Source organism: Lolium perenne, chromosome 3, assembly GCF_019359855.2.
Source record: "Lolium perenne isolate Kyuss_39 chromosome 3, Kyuss_2.0, whole genome shotgun sequence".
In the NCBI taxonomy this organism is placed as follows: Eukaryota; Viridiplantae; Streptophyta; class Magnoliopsida; order Poales; family Poaceae; genus Lolium; species Lolium perenne.
In genome coordinates, this window is record NC_067246.2 from 295,530,005 (window position 1) to 295,546,207 (window position 16,203).

Consider the following 16,203-nt stretch of genomic DNA (forward strand, 5'->3'; position numbering starts at 1 on the left):
CATATTGATGCATTCCTTGGTGCAGGTTGCTGAAGAATATCCTTTTGTTCCTGGTACCCTTTATATCTGAGAGTGAACTACATTGACCATTACCTTTCTTGCCATGAGATCAATAGCCAAAGGCTTACAATTACTTGGTGTTGCTTGCATGCTCATAGCTGCGTAAGACATTACGATCCAACAAAGTTACTTTTATTTCTTTTTCAATTACTCTTGATTTATACTTCGCTGGGTAGCATACAATTTTTTCTCGATTATCAGTAAATATGAGGAGATATGTGCACCCTTAGGTAAAGAAAAAAAAAGATATCTGCACCGTACCCAAAGTAGAAAAATTCTGCTAGCAGTGCACTGACAATACCTGCTTCAAGCATTTTGTTCAATGTTTTGTCACGCTGTCTCCACCATTCTCCAATTCATAGATAAACTGGTTTTGGACATGGAAGCTTAAGTTTTTGATTATCTTGGTTTCCATCGCGTGCAAGCGTTGCATTACTTTTCTGTTCCTGGTGATAGTACCATGTAAACCGAAATATAATCAGTTTGTTATCGTATTTTGTCGAGTGATTTGCGTCCGAAACCCTGAGCGTCTTCCTGAAACTTACCTTTTTTTCGAGAATCCGAGCTGTGCGTCATTGTATTAAGCTATAAAAGGACTACGATCTAGTTTATGAGGTAAACCAGACCCAAAACCCTTAAACATGAAGCCAAACGGCGAACCACGCATACCCGAAAGCACAAACAAGCATGCACGCTTTGCCCAACCACGGGCCAAGAAGGCCCCGGATTGGGACACAGGGCCTCGAGACCGCGTCACAATGATTCATGTTAGTACCTTGACGTGATGATTGCTCTATGACCGTCAGCGACTAACCTGATCTTATTTTTTTTAGATAAAAGCACGCACCACCCTAATGGCACTACGGATGCACACAGCCAAAAAAACAGAAAAGAAAACTAAGAAACAAAAGTCCCGCTACAATAGCTCGGGCCTAACAACAGCAATACATCCACCACCAAGACAACACCTAAAATACGGACTCTCCAAAAGCGACACCTCCAAAAAGGGAACAATGCTCTAACACCGTCGTCGCCCGATCAAAAGATCTTAGGTTTTCACTCTCAAAACAATGCCTCCAACAAAATCATTGCAGGCACAATCAGTTAATTAAGGCCAGACCTTGGGTTTTCACCCTGAAAGTTAGGACTCTGGATTTCACATGTGCTGTCGCCCCCACTTTCATACCACTGATGTGAAGCCCGAAACACCAAACAAGTCCCTCAACAGCGCGGAGACTTGAACCTCCCTTAGCTAGTCCTCCCATCCGGCCTTCATGATATTCTCTTCTTCCGACTTTCATCATGGATCCATAGTCGCTTGATGTCAACACAGAAAAAGAGCTTCACGTCGCTCCTCCAAAATCAAACGGTCAGGAATAAAAGCATGGGTGCACGCGATCGAATACCACCCGATCCAGCAAACCACATGCAAAAGATGCACGGTACCATTCGTCAGCGGAGCCTTCCGGAACTCAACACTCCGGCTAGATGAAAAGGATCAGCATCCGGTAGGTCTTCATCTTCGGAGAAGAAGAACCCTAGGACCACCACCTTCAAACCCGAAGCAGACGAACAGGCCCCAACGCCGCCATCCGGACCAACGATGACGAAGGAGAATTTGGTGGAAGGCGGAAGCGGCAACCACACCTTCCTCGCCCCGCACATCGCCGCCCCCTTCCTCGCGCCGCCAGCAGAAGCCGGTGATGGATCTTGGCGGACCCAAGATCCAACAGTCGCCGCCACCACCATCCATTGTCGGAGGCCGTGGAGGAGGAGCCGCCGCCGCAAATCCAGGGACGCCGCCCTAGACGCGGAGCACACAGCCGGAGGTTGCCGCCCCAGCCGCCACCTCCAACAACCCCCCCCCCCCCCCCCCCGGGGGCACTTTGGCGCCGGGCCCGCCGCCGCCGTAGCCAGCGCCGACGGCAGCGTCGGAGGGAGAGAAACGGAGGGAGGGGCGCGGAGGGAGGGAGATCGCCCCCCCGGCGGCACCTGGGGAGCACCACGGGAGGGGAGGGGTTAGGGTCGGGACTTCGACTCTGCATAAGAGATACATACTATCTTTCACTAACCTGATCTTCTTGGACTCACTCAGAGAGGATTCAGCCAGATTGTTTACTACACCACGAAATTGGACCATGAGAGTATTTTGACATGGTTGACTGATTTCTGTGTTTGCAACCCGGCCATTATCTCTGCATGCGCTAGTCTGTATTGTTGAGTCTGAAATATTTAGTGTTCTGTTTATCTTTCTGTCGCACTTTCTTTGCTCTTTTCGTCTGTTCTTTGTGTTACCGGAGCATGGAGAGATAATTAGAGAAAAAGAGGTGTCCTCGTGGTTATTTCCGGCGGCTATTTCGGTGGTCGGCGGCAGCAGAGCGATCCATTGGTAATGGAGGTAATGTGGCGTAACCCGGCCGGATGCATTTGATGATACACTGGAGTCTGGAAGACTAGAATATATACACTGGAGAATTCCATCACAGAAAACATAACAACACCGCAAGAGAATTACTAACTCGATAGTGAATTTATTGATGACGACTGCAGCGCCTCTTGGACTTCAAATTTTACGGTACAGTGAAGTAGATAGTTTAACATAACATATGCTTAGTTGCTTACATAGGTGTAATTCTCATTGGACACGTGAAGCAAAGCTCATTCGGATTGTAGCTTCGAGTAGAACTCCACGTTAGTTGTCTGGTCTGCCAGGAGTTTGAGCGATCTCGGCACCGGCGGCACGTTGACCTCAACCAGCCCCTCAAGAGCCTGAACGATCGTTGCCATGGACGGCCTAGCGCCCTCGTCGTCCTGGATGCACCAGCACGCGACTCTGCAGGCCCTCTCCACCTCGGCCGGGTCCACATCGCAGTCCAGCAAGGCATCCACCAGTCCTTCCAGCTCTCCTTCAGTTACCTTCATCGCGGCCAGCAACGGGAAAAAATCCACCGTGCCATCCTGCCGCTTTATCGTGTTCCTCCTGCCCGAGATGATCTCGAACAACATCATGCCGTAGCTATAAACATCTGCCTTGGTCGTGATGGCCGTGCCGGCTATCCACTCAGGTGCAAGGTATCCAATGGTTCCTCTTACCGTCGTCAGCACACGGCTGAAGTCGTGGCCCATGAGTTTTGCGAGCCCGAAGTCTGCAACTTTAGGCACAAAGGTATCGCTCAGCAGTATGTTTTCAGGTTTGATGTCACAGTGGATGATGCAGTCCCTGCATTTCTCATGGAGATAGTGTAATCCTCTTGCTACTCCCAGCACGATCTGGTACCTGGTACTCCAGCTTAGCACCGGTTGATGGCTGCTTCCGAAGAGGTATCTGTCCAGTGAGGTGTTTGGCATGTACTCGTAGATGAGTAGCTTGCGCGTTCTCTCTGAACAAAAACCGAGCAGTCGAATTAGATTGACGTGGCGAATGGTGCCAAGTGTGCTCACCTCTGCACGGAACTGCTTCTCCCCTTGACGAAATCCTTCCAGCTTCTTCACAGCAACCAAGTTTCCTTCAGGTAGTAACCCTTTGAACACCGAACCAAAGGCGCCTCCTCCAAGCTTATTGGAGAAGTTTTTGGTCAGATTTTGGACATCCCGGTATCTGAATGCAATCAGTGAACCGTCGACATGCGCCACCTGCTTAAACCTCTTCCTCGCCAGGAAAACTGAAGCAGCAACTATTAGTGCAACACCGATAGTGGCAATGGTGATTATGATGGCCAGTTTCTTTGTATTCTTTTTATTAGAGAACTCGGATGCAGCCAAACGAATTTGAATCGAACCACCTTTAGTACCAGTAGCAGCACTACTCAAATCTTGTAGGTTGATAAGGTCTCTGTACCAAAGTGAGCAGCTGCCGCTGAATGAATAAGCAGTGCAGTCATGGCTGCTTAGACACGCAAGCTCACAGTTCTGATTACTACTTGCTGCGATGATGTTTTGTGCATTGCTTGGTAATTCCACATCAACCATAGTGTAGAACTTATCACTCCGCGATCCGTTGCTACTGCCCTGAAGGGCAACATTTCTTCTGCAGCCTTGAGTATGATCGCCCTGTGACCACTGGCCCTGGTATTGCTCACTAAAACCACGAAGGCAGCTACAAGATGAGAATGCATTCTCGGTGCAGACACTGAAAGACCCACACAACGAGTACACATCGCACTGTGCATGGGGCTTCGACAAGGTTACTAACCAATCCTTGGCGCTCTCCGACCACATGACGACATTAATAACCCCCGTCACGTCCATGACAAATCTCGTGACGAGCCCGCCTCCCTTGACACCATACACGGCGTAGCTCTCGTTTGCACCATCGATGTAGTCGAATGTGTACAACGAGTTGGGGTAGCCATTGTTGGGATTCATCTCCGGCATGCCAGAAAAACTGTGGCCAGTCCAGTTTCCGCTGGCCTGGTACTGCTGGGTACTATTCCACATGAGGAAGAACTGGCTCGTGCCGTTTGGGTCCAGTATAATGGAAAACAACCCTGGTGCTGGGTCGGTGGAAGTCTTCCAGGAGACTAGACGTGTGCACCCGCCGCTGAGCTTGCCCCGGCCGAGCTTGCCGCCAGGGAGCCACGTGTTGCCGCAGTGGTCAAAGCTTTGCCATAGGATGTTGGAGGTGTTGGATGCGTCTGCTAGGACAAGGTTGCCAGTTTCGAGGATGATACCAACCGTCGAAGAGCTGATGGCCGTCAGGTTGGTAGACCAGACCACCGACCCTGAATGATCGAGGATGACCATATTACCATCTGCTGCTATCGTTAGGCTTGACGACTCGGGACTAGAGACCGGAGAGTCCCTATTTGCGACCCAGACGGATACTTGCTCCGGTAATTGGTTGTACCATATGCCGATGTACCAACGCCCTGTGTTACCTGTTGCACATCATATGAAAATGTCAAGGTTCCATGGAGGTAGAAAAATTCTTTTGTTGGGACTTGGGAGCCTCAGTTTTTTTATTTCTTTATTTATTTAGCATGCCTTAATTTTAACCAGGTAGCGAATATCTTATTTTCTAAACTGAAAATGCCAACCATTGAATTTTTGAACTCTAGCTACCTAGGTAGAGAATTTTCTGTTTGTAATTTGTAAGGGACACGACCGAAGAAATGCCAAAAGTTTCCCTTTTTTCATATCTACAAAGCCAGTAAGAAGTTTTAGAAAAAATTACAAACTCCACCTCAGAGAAGCGAAAAGAATTAATGCCGTAGATTTATCTAAATTTAGATGCATCTAAACTATACGTCCTAATTTGATAGATTCTTTTTGGGAAAGAAGGAGTACCAGCATGTCTTTGTTCACAAATCAAAAGAGTTAAAAGAGCTAATTAAGGTAGTTGGGTAGTTTTTACATGCATGCAAGAGGTTACAAGGTGGGCAAAGCAAAGCGAAGAATAGACAGGAGTACATGCATGTCTTGGTTGCACGTACCTGGCTGGAAAAATCCTAGCGCGAACTGGCCACGGGTGGAGATCAGTGGCCCCCGGCTGCCGGATAAGGGCCGGTCGACGGTGAGCGTATCGGCAGCGCCGGCGTGTAAAACGGCCCCTTGCAGAGCAACCAGGCCTATGACGATGAAGAGAGCGGGAAGGAGTGCAGGGAAGAGGACGGGTGTCCCCATTCTCGGCATTGCTATCGACAGCCTCCAGTAGATAAGAACCAACGTGGAAGACACAAAGGTGTTATATAGATACAGAAAGGTTGAGGAACAGTGGAACGAAAGCGAAAGCACTGTCGATGAAATTCGATCGAGGAAGTCAGAGCTTAAATGAGGACACGGAATACGACTCATCGAGTCGTACGTCGCATATATAGACGACGGTGGCCATGCGAGTCCCATCGCCTTCGCTCCTGCATGTTGCGTTCGCGCGCTCATGATCGAAGCAACGACCCCGGCCGGCCGGGTCTTCCCGTCCTCAATCGGCCAAGACAAGAAAGATTCGGTAAGGTGCGCGTGCGGTGTCCAGTCCATATCTCCACTAGTAGCCTAGCTACTAGTAATACCGAAATAGAAGTCCGATAAGTTGTGCGCTAGGGGTTAGAGAGACTCCCTTCAATTAATCAGGATCCGCGACGGTGACCTTTGAAACGACCCGGCCCACATCGCGCATGTGCATAAGTAAGAATGCGAGACCTTTTGCTCAAAAAAAAAAGAATGCTAGACCTTGACTATTCTAGATGCTTAAAGAAAATTTTGGACTATTATGGACACTTGGAAGACAATTTTGAACACGGCACACCCACTCCCATGGACGTCAAGATTATTGATGATTTTTTTTTTCTAAATCACCAACATTATTGATCAGTGCATTTTAAGGCTCCCGTGCGGCGGCGCCCACGCCGCACCGGGGCGTCCGTCTCCTCTCTCCTCGAGCCCTCTCACACCTATCCCTCCCCCTGCCGCCGCCGGGAACATCGCTGGGCAAAGCCCGGGCGGCGCGGCAGCGGCGGCGGATCTTCACGGACGTCGATCAGGGACGCGGCGGCGGCGCGGCAGCGGCGGCAGATCTTCACGGACGTCGATCAGGGACGCGGCGGCGGCGCCCACTACGGTGGTCCCAGCGATGGTGCTGCTGGCTGCGGCGACTAGGGCGTCGCGGCACGCTCATGGTCATGGGCACGGCGGAAGGCATGTTGCGGCGGCGTGCTGGCGGGTCCGATCTGGGCTCATATGGGCTGGGCGGGCACAACTTCTCCTGCTTTTTGGCTGGCTCGACGGTGGAATGCTGCAGCGATCTTGGTCGTGTGGCTTAGCCCGCAGCACGTTGACACCGGGGCAGCGGCCTTGGGCATGGAGGTGGAGGTCTCCTCGCCGGAGGAGGTCGGCCAGTTGTCGACTAGCTGTGGCGGATCTTGGGATTCCACACTAGTCTTCGAGTCGAGTTGGGAGACATGGTTGCGAGTGAAAACCGAGCTCAATCTCCGGGCACGACGGACGGATGGTGGTGTGGGGGTCTGGCGAGACGTGAAGCTTTGCCTTCTTGTCGACCTGAATAAAGGAGGTGGTCCTAGGGTCTCTTTTGGGCGAAGATGAAGACCTACCGGAGGCCTGCCCTTCATGATCTGGCCGGAGTCTTGAGTTCCAGAAGGCGCCGTCAGCGAATGTACCGTGCTTCTATTGCCTGGAGTTTGCTGGATCGGTGGTATTCGATCATGCGCGCTCATGCTTTTATTCTGACCATTTGGTTTTGGAGGATGCTGCGCGAAGATCTTTTCTGTGTTGGCACCAAGTGACAGCTGATCCATGGTGAAGTCAGAAGAAGAGAATATCGTGAAGGCCGGATTTGGAGGACTAGCTAATGGAGGTTGAAGTCTCTGCGATGTTAAGTGGCTTGCTTGGTGTTCCGGACTTCGCAACAGTGGTATGAAAGTGGGGGCGGCAGCACATGTGAAGTTCAGAGTCTTACCTTTCAGGGTGAAAACCCAAGGTCTGACCTTAACTGGTTGTGCCTGGCAATGTCCTTGTTGAAGGCACTATTTTGAGAGCGGAGACTATCTTCAGGGTGAAAACCTAAGATCTTTGATCGGGCGACGACGGCGCTGGTGCACTGTTTCCTTCTTGGAGGTGTTGCTTTTGAAGAGTCTGAATTTCAGGTGTTATCTTGGTGGTGGATGTATTATTGTTGCTAGGGCTGGGATATTGTAGCGGGACTTTTATTTTTTAGTTTTATTTTTCTCTTTTTTGGTTGTGTGCATCCGTAATGTTATTAGGACATTGTGTTGTTGCAGAGACTGGGTGTAATTGGTATCTTCTGATATTAATGTATTTCCTTTATCGAAAAAAAATCTAGATGCTTAAAGAAAATTTCGGACTATTAGGGACACTTGTTGAAAGACATTTTTTAACACGGCACACCCAGTCCCATGGACGTCAAGATTATTGATCTTATTTTTTCTAAATCACCAACACTATTGATCAGTTCATTTTACGAATGCTAGACCTTGACTGTTCTAGATGCTGAAAGAAAATTTCGGACTATTACGGACACTTGTTGAAAGACATTTTGAACACGGCACACCCACTCCTATGTACGTCAAGATTACTGCTGGTTTTTTTTCTTAATCACCAACACGAATATAAGTGCATTTTGAACGTAAAATCCATTGATCACTGTGTGCTAGTATTTTTCCTTATAACTAGCACACGGTGGCTCTCGCAAATATGAGGCCATCATCTTAATGTGTCAAACAGCATGCAACATAAATTTATAGTTTATGCAATCTTAGAAATAAAAATAAACATCATAAGTGATATGCCAATGAATTTCAAATTTGAGTTGAACATTTCATCAGCTATGGATTCCCATGTGTTAATTAGTTGTTTCAATCATAAATTGGTACTGTAACTTATTTGATCTAGAGAATGCATGATTACTATGCCAAGCTTCATTCACTAGCCAAATGCAATCAAAAGTTCGAAATGAAGAAAAAGGGCTAGTACACCCCCCTCTCCTGTGTGACGGGAAAAGAGAAAATCAACACGTGGATAGAAGAAGGGCATACGTATAAATGAGTATATACGCGGACAAAGAGGATGCAACATCAATTTTCAGGATAAATAACTCAAGTCAAGACTCGAACTCGAGACCCTAGGTTCTGATAGCATGTCAAACTTCATGCACTAGCCAACACAACAAAAAGTCTAAAGTGATAGGAAAGAGCTAGTATAATCCAATTATAAACTTCACAACAGATTAATTAAGTTCACATTGTCACCCTAAATCATAATGTTACTCGATAAATATTTCATCCCTAAGGTACGTTTGAACCAACAAGCGTTTTTAATTTATATACATTACAAATAAGAAAACAAAAATGGAACAAAGCTTAATGTCTACAGTTTGTGCAAACATCGCTCTTGTTGTCCCTACGTGTAGTTTAGCTGCATTCTCTAATAGTTTTGTTTGTTCATTACAAAATTATTATCCCAACATTTATAGACCATGTCAACAGAAATAAGGCAAGCTGCCTAAATTATTGACCAATGTGTTTGTCTCGGTTTACTCCACTAAACTACTCCCTTCAATTTAAACTAATTGACTCAACTTTATCTAAAGTTAAAACATGTCTAGATACATCTATATCCTGATAAAATAGAGTTAATTAATTTGACTCAGGCCTAGGGGGCAATAAAATTTCGTCTTGATTTTTTTGTTTTCTCGTTAGTTCACAAATGGACAAACTTTTGGAATCATGCATTTACAAGAGATGTTTGCCTTGACAAAAAGCATGGTCCATATTTGCAGGTGGCGTCTCGTGTGGCTATCAAAACTATAAGGGTGTGTTTGGTAGCCCGGGTCAACTGAGAATATATATCTCTCATCATACATGCTGACCCTAGCTAAGCTGAGGTCAGACTCATCACATGTTTGGCAGCCCCGGATGTGTTGAGCTAGGCTCATATGGGATGGTGTTTGGTGCATTTTGTGCTGAGGTGAGCAGGTCTCATAGCAGTTTTACAGAATGGTCCAACTTTTTTAGCAAAAAGGTCCTAAAACAAAGAGAGAGAAAAGCAATCAGGCCCTCAAGATTCATCTCACGCCATGGACCTGCTGGGCGGCGCGGTGGCCAGAGCTGGGTAGCCTTGGGCGGAGGCGGGCGGCGGCGGGCGGCGCTGGACGGCAGCGAGCGGCCCTGGGCGAGTTTGGGCGGCGCTGGCTGAGCTTGGGAAGCGCTAGGCGACGGGGCGAGCGGTGTCCAGGGGAGGGGGCGACGGCGGCCAGGGGAGGGAGCAACGGCGGGCGGCGAGCGCTGTCCAGGGGAGGAGGCGACGGCGCCCAGGGAAGGGGGCAACGGCGGGCGGCGAGCGGTGTCTGATGACCCACAAGTATAGGGGATCGCAACAGTCTTCGCGGGAAGTAAAACCCAATTTATTGATTCGACACAAGGGGAGCCAAGGAATATTTGTAAGCCTTGACAGCGGAGTTGTCAATTCAGCTGCACCTGAAAACAGACTTGCTCGCAAGAGTTTATCAGTATTAACAGTTTTATAGCAGTAGCAGTAGTGAAATAACAACAGCAGTGTAACAAAGACAGTAATAGTGATTATAGTAAACAGCAGGATTAAAATACTGTAGGCACAGGGATGGATGAACGGGCGTTGCATGGATGAGAGAAACTCATGTAACAATCAAAGTAGGGCATTTGCAGATAGTGATAAAACAGTATCCAAGTACTAAACAATCCATAGGTATGTGTTCCATATTTAGTCGTACGTGCTCGCAATGAGAAACTTGCACAACATCTTTTGTCTTACCAGCCGGTGGCAGCCGAGTCTCTAGGGAATCTACTGGAAATGAAGGTACTCCTTTTAATAGAGCACCGGAGCAAAGTGATAACCCACAAGTATAGGGGATCGCAGCAGTCTTCGAGGGAAGTAAAACCCAAATTTATTGATTCGACACAAGGGGAGGTAAAGAATACTTATAAGCCTTAACAACTGAGTTGTCAATTCAGCTGCACCTGGAAAAGCACTAGTAACAGGGGTGATGTGAAAGTAGCAGTAATATGAGAGCAATAGTAACAGTAACACAGCAGCAGTAATAGTAACACAGAGGTAATGGCACCAGAAGATAGTTGATACTACTTCTAATGACATGTAGAACAAGTATATGATGATGAGAGATGGACCGGGGTTCCCAGCGATCTACACTAGTGGTAACTCTCCAATAACAAGTAACAAGTGTTGGGTGAACAAATTACAGTTGGGCAATTGATAGGATTGATAAGGCATTAAGAAAGAACATCAATTCATTAATCATGTAGGCATGTTTTCTAATTATAGTCGTACGTGCTCGCAATGAGAAACTTGCACAACATCTATTGTCCTACCAGCCGGTGGCAGCCGGGCCTCAAGGGAATCTATTGGATATTAAGGTACTCCTTTTAATAGAGCACCGGAGCAAAGCATTAACACTCCGTGAAAACATGTGTCCCTCACATCACCGCCATCCCCTCCGGTTGTCCCGATTTCTGTCACTTCGGGGCCTTTGGTTCCGGACAGTGACATGTGCATACAACTTGTAGATACAATCTAAGCAATAATTATAGAGCTCAAATCTAAGATCATGCCACTCGGGCCCTAGTGACAAGCATTAAGCATAACAAGATTGCAGCAACAATAACTTCATAAACTTTATAGATAGACTAATCATAATGTATCATCCATCGGATCCCAACAAACACAACACCGATTACATCAGATGAATCTCAATCATGTAAGGCAGCTCATGAGATCATTGTATTGAAGTACATAGGATAGAGAGTACCAACTAGCTACTGCTAGAACCCGTAGTCCATGGGGGAACTACTCACGGAGCATGATGGAGGCGGTGGCGTCGATGGAGATGGCTTTCGGGGGCACTTCCCCGTCCCGGCAGGGTGCCGGAACAGAGACTTCTGTCCCCCGAATTGGAGTTTCGCGATGGTGGCGGCGCCCCTGGAGTCTTTCTGGAGTTTCGTCAATTTGTACTGTGTTTTTAGGTCGAAAGGGGTTAAATAGGCGAAGAGGCGGCGCAGGAGGGTCGACAGGGTGGCCTCCCCCTAGGCCGGCGCGGCCAGGGTCTGGCCCGCGCGGCCCTATGGTGTGGGGGCCCCCTGGCTCTCCTCCGACTCCCCTTCGGTGTTCTGGAGCCTTCCGGGAAAAATAAGATCTTTGGCGTTGATTTCGTCAAATTCCGAGAATATTGCCCGAACAGCCTTTCTGGAACCAAAAACAGCAGAAAACAGGAACTGGCACTGTGGCATCTTGTTAATAGGTTAGTTCCGTAAAATGCATGAAAACATTATAAAGTGCAAGCAAAACATGTAAGTATTGTCATAAAACAAGCATGGAACATCAGAAATTATGGATACGTTGGAGACGTATCAGCATCCCCAAGCTTAGTTCCTGCTCGTCCCGAGCAGGTAAACGATAAAAAGAATAATTTCTGTAGTGACATGCTACTTACATAACCTTGATCATACTATTACAAAGCATATGAAATGAATGAAGTGACTCAAGGCAATGATCTATAGTTGCTAACAAATAGATAACATATAGCAAAACTTTTCATGAAGAGTACTTTCAAGACAAGCATCAAAAGTCTTGCACAAGAGTTAACTCATAAAGCAATAGATTCAAAGTAAAAGCATCGAAGCAACACAAAGGAAGATATAAGTTTCAGCATTTGCTTTCAACTTTCAACATGCATATCTCATGGATAATTGTCAACATAAAGTAATATAATGAATGCAAATAAGCAAGTATGTAAGAATCAATGCACAGTTGACACAAGTGTTTGCTTCTAAGATGGAAGGAAGTAGGTAAACTGACTCAACATAAAGTAAAAGAAAGGCCCTTCGCAGAGGGAAGCAGGGATTAAATCATGTGCTAGAGCTTTTTAAGTTTTTGAAATCATATAGAGAGCATAAAAGTAAAGTTTTGAGAGGTGTTTGTTGTTGTCAACGAATGGTAGTGGGCACTCTAACCCCCTTGCTAAACAGACTTTCAAAGAGCGGCTCCCATGAAGGACGTTATCTCTACCAGCAAGGTAGATCATTCCTCTTCTCTTTTGTTTACACATGTACTTTAGTTTTATTTATGGTTGACACTCCTCCCAACCTTTGCTTACACAAGCCATGGCTAACCGAATCCTCGGGTGCCTTCCAACAATCTCATACCATGGAGGAGTGTCTATTTGCAAAATTAAGTTGCTTACTGATGAATCAGAGCAAAACATGTGAAGAGAATTATTAATGAAGTTAATTAATTGGGGGCTGGGAACCCCGCGCCAGCTCTTTTTGCAAAATTATTGGATAAGCGGATGAAGCCACTAGTCCATTGGTGAAAGCTGCCCAACAAGATTGATAGATAAAACACCACATACTTCCTCATGAGCTATAAAACATTGACACAAATAGGAGATAGTAAATTTTGAATTGTTTAAAGGTAGCACATGAAGTATTTACTTGGAATGGCAGGAAATACCACATAGTAGGTAGGTATGGTGGACACACATGGTATAGGTTTTGGCTCAAGGTTTTGGATGCACGAGAAGTATTCCCTCTCAATACAAGGCTTTGGCTAGCAAGGTTGTTTGAAGCAAACACAAGTATGAACCAATACAGCAAAACTTACATAAGAACATATTGCAAGCATTATAATACTCTACACTGTCTTCCTTGTTGCTCAAACACTTTTACCAGAAAATATCTAGACCTTAAGAGAGACCAATCATGCAAACCAATTTCAACAAGCTCTACGGTAGTTCTCCACTAATAGGTTTAAACTACATGAAAAAACTTAATCATGCTCTACTTGAGAGCTCAAAACAATTGCCAAGTGTCAAATTATCCAAGACATTATGAGGCATTTTCTGTTTCCAACCAAATAAAAATAATTATTGTAGCTTCCAACTTTTATCATTGAACATTAAAAGTAAAACGAAGAACAAGTGTTCTTATGAAAAAGCGGAGCGTGTCTCTCTCCCAAACAAGGATTGCTAGGATCCGATCTTATTCAAACAAAAACAAAAATAAAAGCACACAGACGCTCCAAGTAAAGCACATAAGATGTGACCGAATAAAAATATAGTTTCAATAGAAGAAACCTGATAAGTTGATGAAGAAGGGGATGCCTTGGGCATCCCCAAGCTTAGACGCTTGAGTCTTCTTGAAATATGCAGGGATGAACCACGGGGGCATCCCCAAGCTTAGACTTTTCACTCTTCTTGATCATATATCATCCTCCTCTCTTGACCCTTGAAAACTTCCTTCACACCAAACTTCTCATAAACTTCATTAGAGGTGTTAGTACATAATCAAAAAATCACATGTTCAGAGGTAACACAATCATTCTTAACACTTCTGGACATTGCTCAAAGCTACTGGAAGGTAATGGAACAAAGAAATCCACCCAACACAGCGAAAGAAGCAATGCGAAATAAAAGGCAGAATCTGTCAAAACAGAACAGTCCGTAAAGACGAATTTTTAATAAATACTTCCGTTGCTCAAATCAGAAAACTCAAAACTAATAAAAGTTGCGTACATATCTGAGGAACACGCACGTAAATTGGCATGTTTTTCTGAGTTACCTACAGAGAAAACAGCCCAGATTCGTGACAGATAGAAATCTGTTTCTGCGCAGAAATCCAAATCTAGTATCAACCTTCGATTAGAGGCTTCACTTGGCACAACAAAACACAAAACTAAGATAAGGAGAGCTTGCTACAGTAGTAAACAACTTCCAAGACACAAATATAAAATAAAGTACTGTAGCAAAATAACACATGGGTTATCTCCCAAGAAGTTCTTTCTTTACAGCCATTAAGATGGGCTCAGCAGTTTTAATGATGCACTCGCAAGAAACAAGAGTAGAGGTAAAAGAGAGCATCAAAAAGCAAATCCAAAACACATTTAAGTCTAACATGCTTCCTATGTAAAGGAATCTTGTAAATAAACAAGTTCATAAAAAGCAAAGTAACAAGCATAGGAAGATAAAACAAGAGTAACTTCAAATTTTTAAGCATATAGAGAGGTGTTTTAGTACCATGCAAATTTCTACAACCATATTTTCCTCTCTCATAATAATTTTCAGTAGCTTCATGAATAAACTCAACAATATAACTATCACATGCAGCATACTTTTCATGATTTCCAAACACATAATTTTTATCAAGCTCAAAAATAGTGGGATCCAAACTTTCAAACTCACTTTTATCAATAATATAACAAGATGAATGATCAATCTCAAGAGATATGGGACACATAGATAATGTCAAGCACTCTCCAATCCCATTTTCATTAGTAGTACAATTAATATTATCAAGTAACATAGGACCATCATCTAGAGCTTTATCATAAACATTTGCCAAGCAAAATTCTTTAGTACCATGCATTTCGACATCAGGCACAAACAAAGCATTATCATAAGATTTATCAAAGTAGCATGGATTATCATATATAACAGTAGCATAATTATTCTCACAAGTTTTACTTATAGGAAATATTTCAAGAGAATCCACAGGAACATAACATTCAACCTTTTTCGGTAAGCATGGAGGACAATCAAATAGTGTAAGAGATAAAGAGTTACTCTCATTAGAAGGTTGGCATGGGTAGCTAATCCATTCTTCCTCCTTTTGTTCATCACTCTCCTCTTCTTTTTCATCCAATGAGCTTTTAGGTTCATCAATTTCCTCCTCTTTTTCATCCAATGCGCTTTCAGGTTCATCAATTTCTTCTTCCACAGGTTCCTGCAAATTGTGAGTGCATTCTTGTGCATTAATGAGTCTCTCCTTATAATCAATGATATAAGGATTATCACTGTAGCATTCTATGCAACAATTAAGGATAGAAGAGACATAATCTTTAAGGTCCTTACAAACAGCACAAGTTTCATAATTCTCAACCATGAAGGATTCTATCTCAGAGGCTCCCATAAATAAGACAAATTGTTCTACCTCTTCGAACCCATAATGAATATAGCAATTCCGATTATAGTTCTTAATTAAAAATTCCTCACTAAAGCCACATTGAAATTTAAGATGTTTAGTATCCTGTTGAGAGCAACAGTTTATATCATGGCGTTTAAGCAAGATTTTAGCAATTGTATTCAATTTTTCTATCATAGCACTCATTACTTCACCCGCTCTTGATTTTCTATAATTATTATAACATTCTATGAGCTCCAAGTAGGTTGTTGGTTCTCCCATAACAGCAGTTTTTTAATTTTTAGATTTTTCAAATTTTTATGGATTTTTGGGTATAAAATAAAACAAGACAAAAAGAAACTAAGCAAAAGTAAACTAAGCAAAATAATACTAGACAGAAATAAACTAAGCACAAGTAAACTGGGAAAAAGTAAACTAAGCAAATCAAAATAAAATAAAACAGGGAGAGAGGTGGAGTGTACTCCCCAGGTGAACTTATGAGTAGAGCTATGCCTCCCCGGCAACGGCGCCAGAAAACAGTCTTGATAACCCACAAGTATAGGGGATCGCAGCAGTCTTCGAGGGAAGTAAAACCCAAATTTATTGATTCGACACAAGGGGAGGTAAAGAATACTTATAAGCCTTAACAACTGAGTTGTCAATTCAGCTGCACCTGGAAAAGCACTAGTAATAGGGGTGATGTGAAAGTAGCAGTAATATGAGAGCAATA

The 16,203-nt window shown here is 44.7% G+C and overlaps 1 protein-coding gene across 1 annotated transcript; it reads right to left on the reverse strand.

Annotated features, from left to right (window-relative positions):
- Window positions 1–2,575: 2,575 nt before the first annotated feature.
- On the reverse strand, window positions 2,576–5,791 carry LOC127345111 (G-type lectin S-receptor-like serine/threonine-protein kinase At2g19130). The gene is made up of 2 exons (XM_051371547.2): window positions 5,493–5,791; window positions 2,576–4,937 (listed from the first exon to the last, which is right to left on the reverse strand). The coding sequence occupies exons 1-2, from the start codon at window positions 5,689–5,691 to the stop codon at window positions 2,719–2,721; spliced, it is 2,418 nt and encodes an 805-aa protein (XP_051227507.2). The 5' UTR covers window positions 5,692–5,791; the 3' UTR covers window positions 2,576–2,718.
- Window positions 5,792–16,203: the final 10,412 nt, after the last annotated feature.

Coding starts and splice junctions, on each gene's coding strand:
- LOC127345111 (XM_051371547.2), bottom strand. CDS start 5,691: ATGCCGAGAATGGGGACACCCGTCCTCTTCCCTGCACTCCTTCCCGCT. Junction 4,938..5,492: donor GCTAGGATTTTTCCAGCCAG/GTACGTGCAACC, acceptor GATGTGCAACAG/GTAACACAGGGCGTTGGTAC.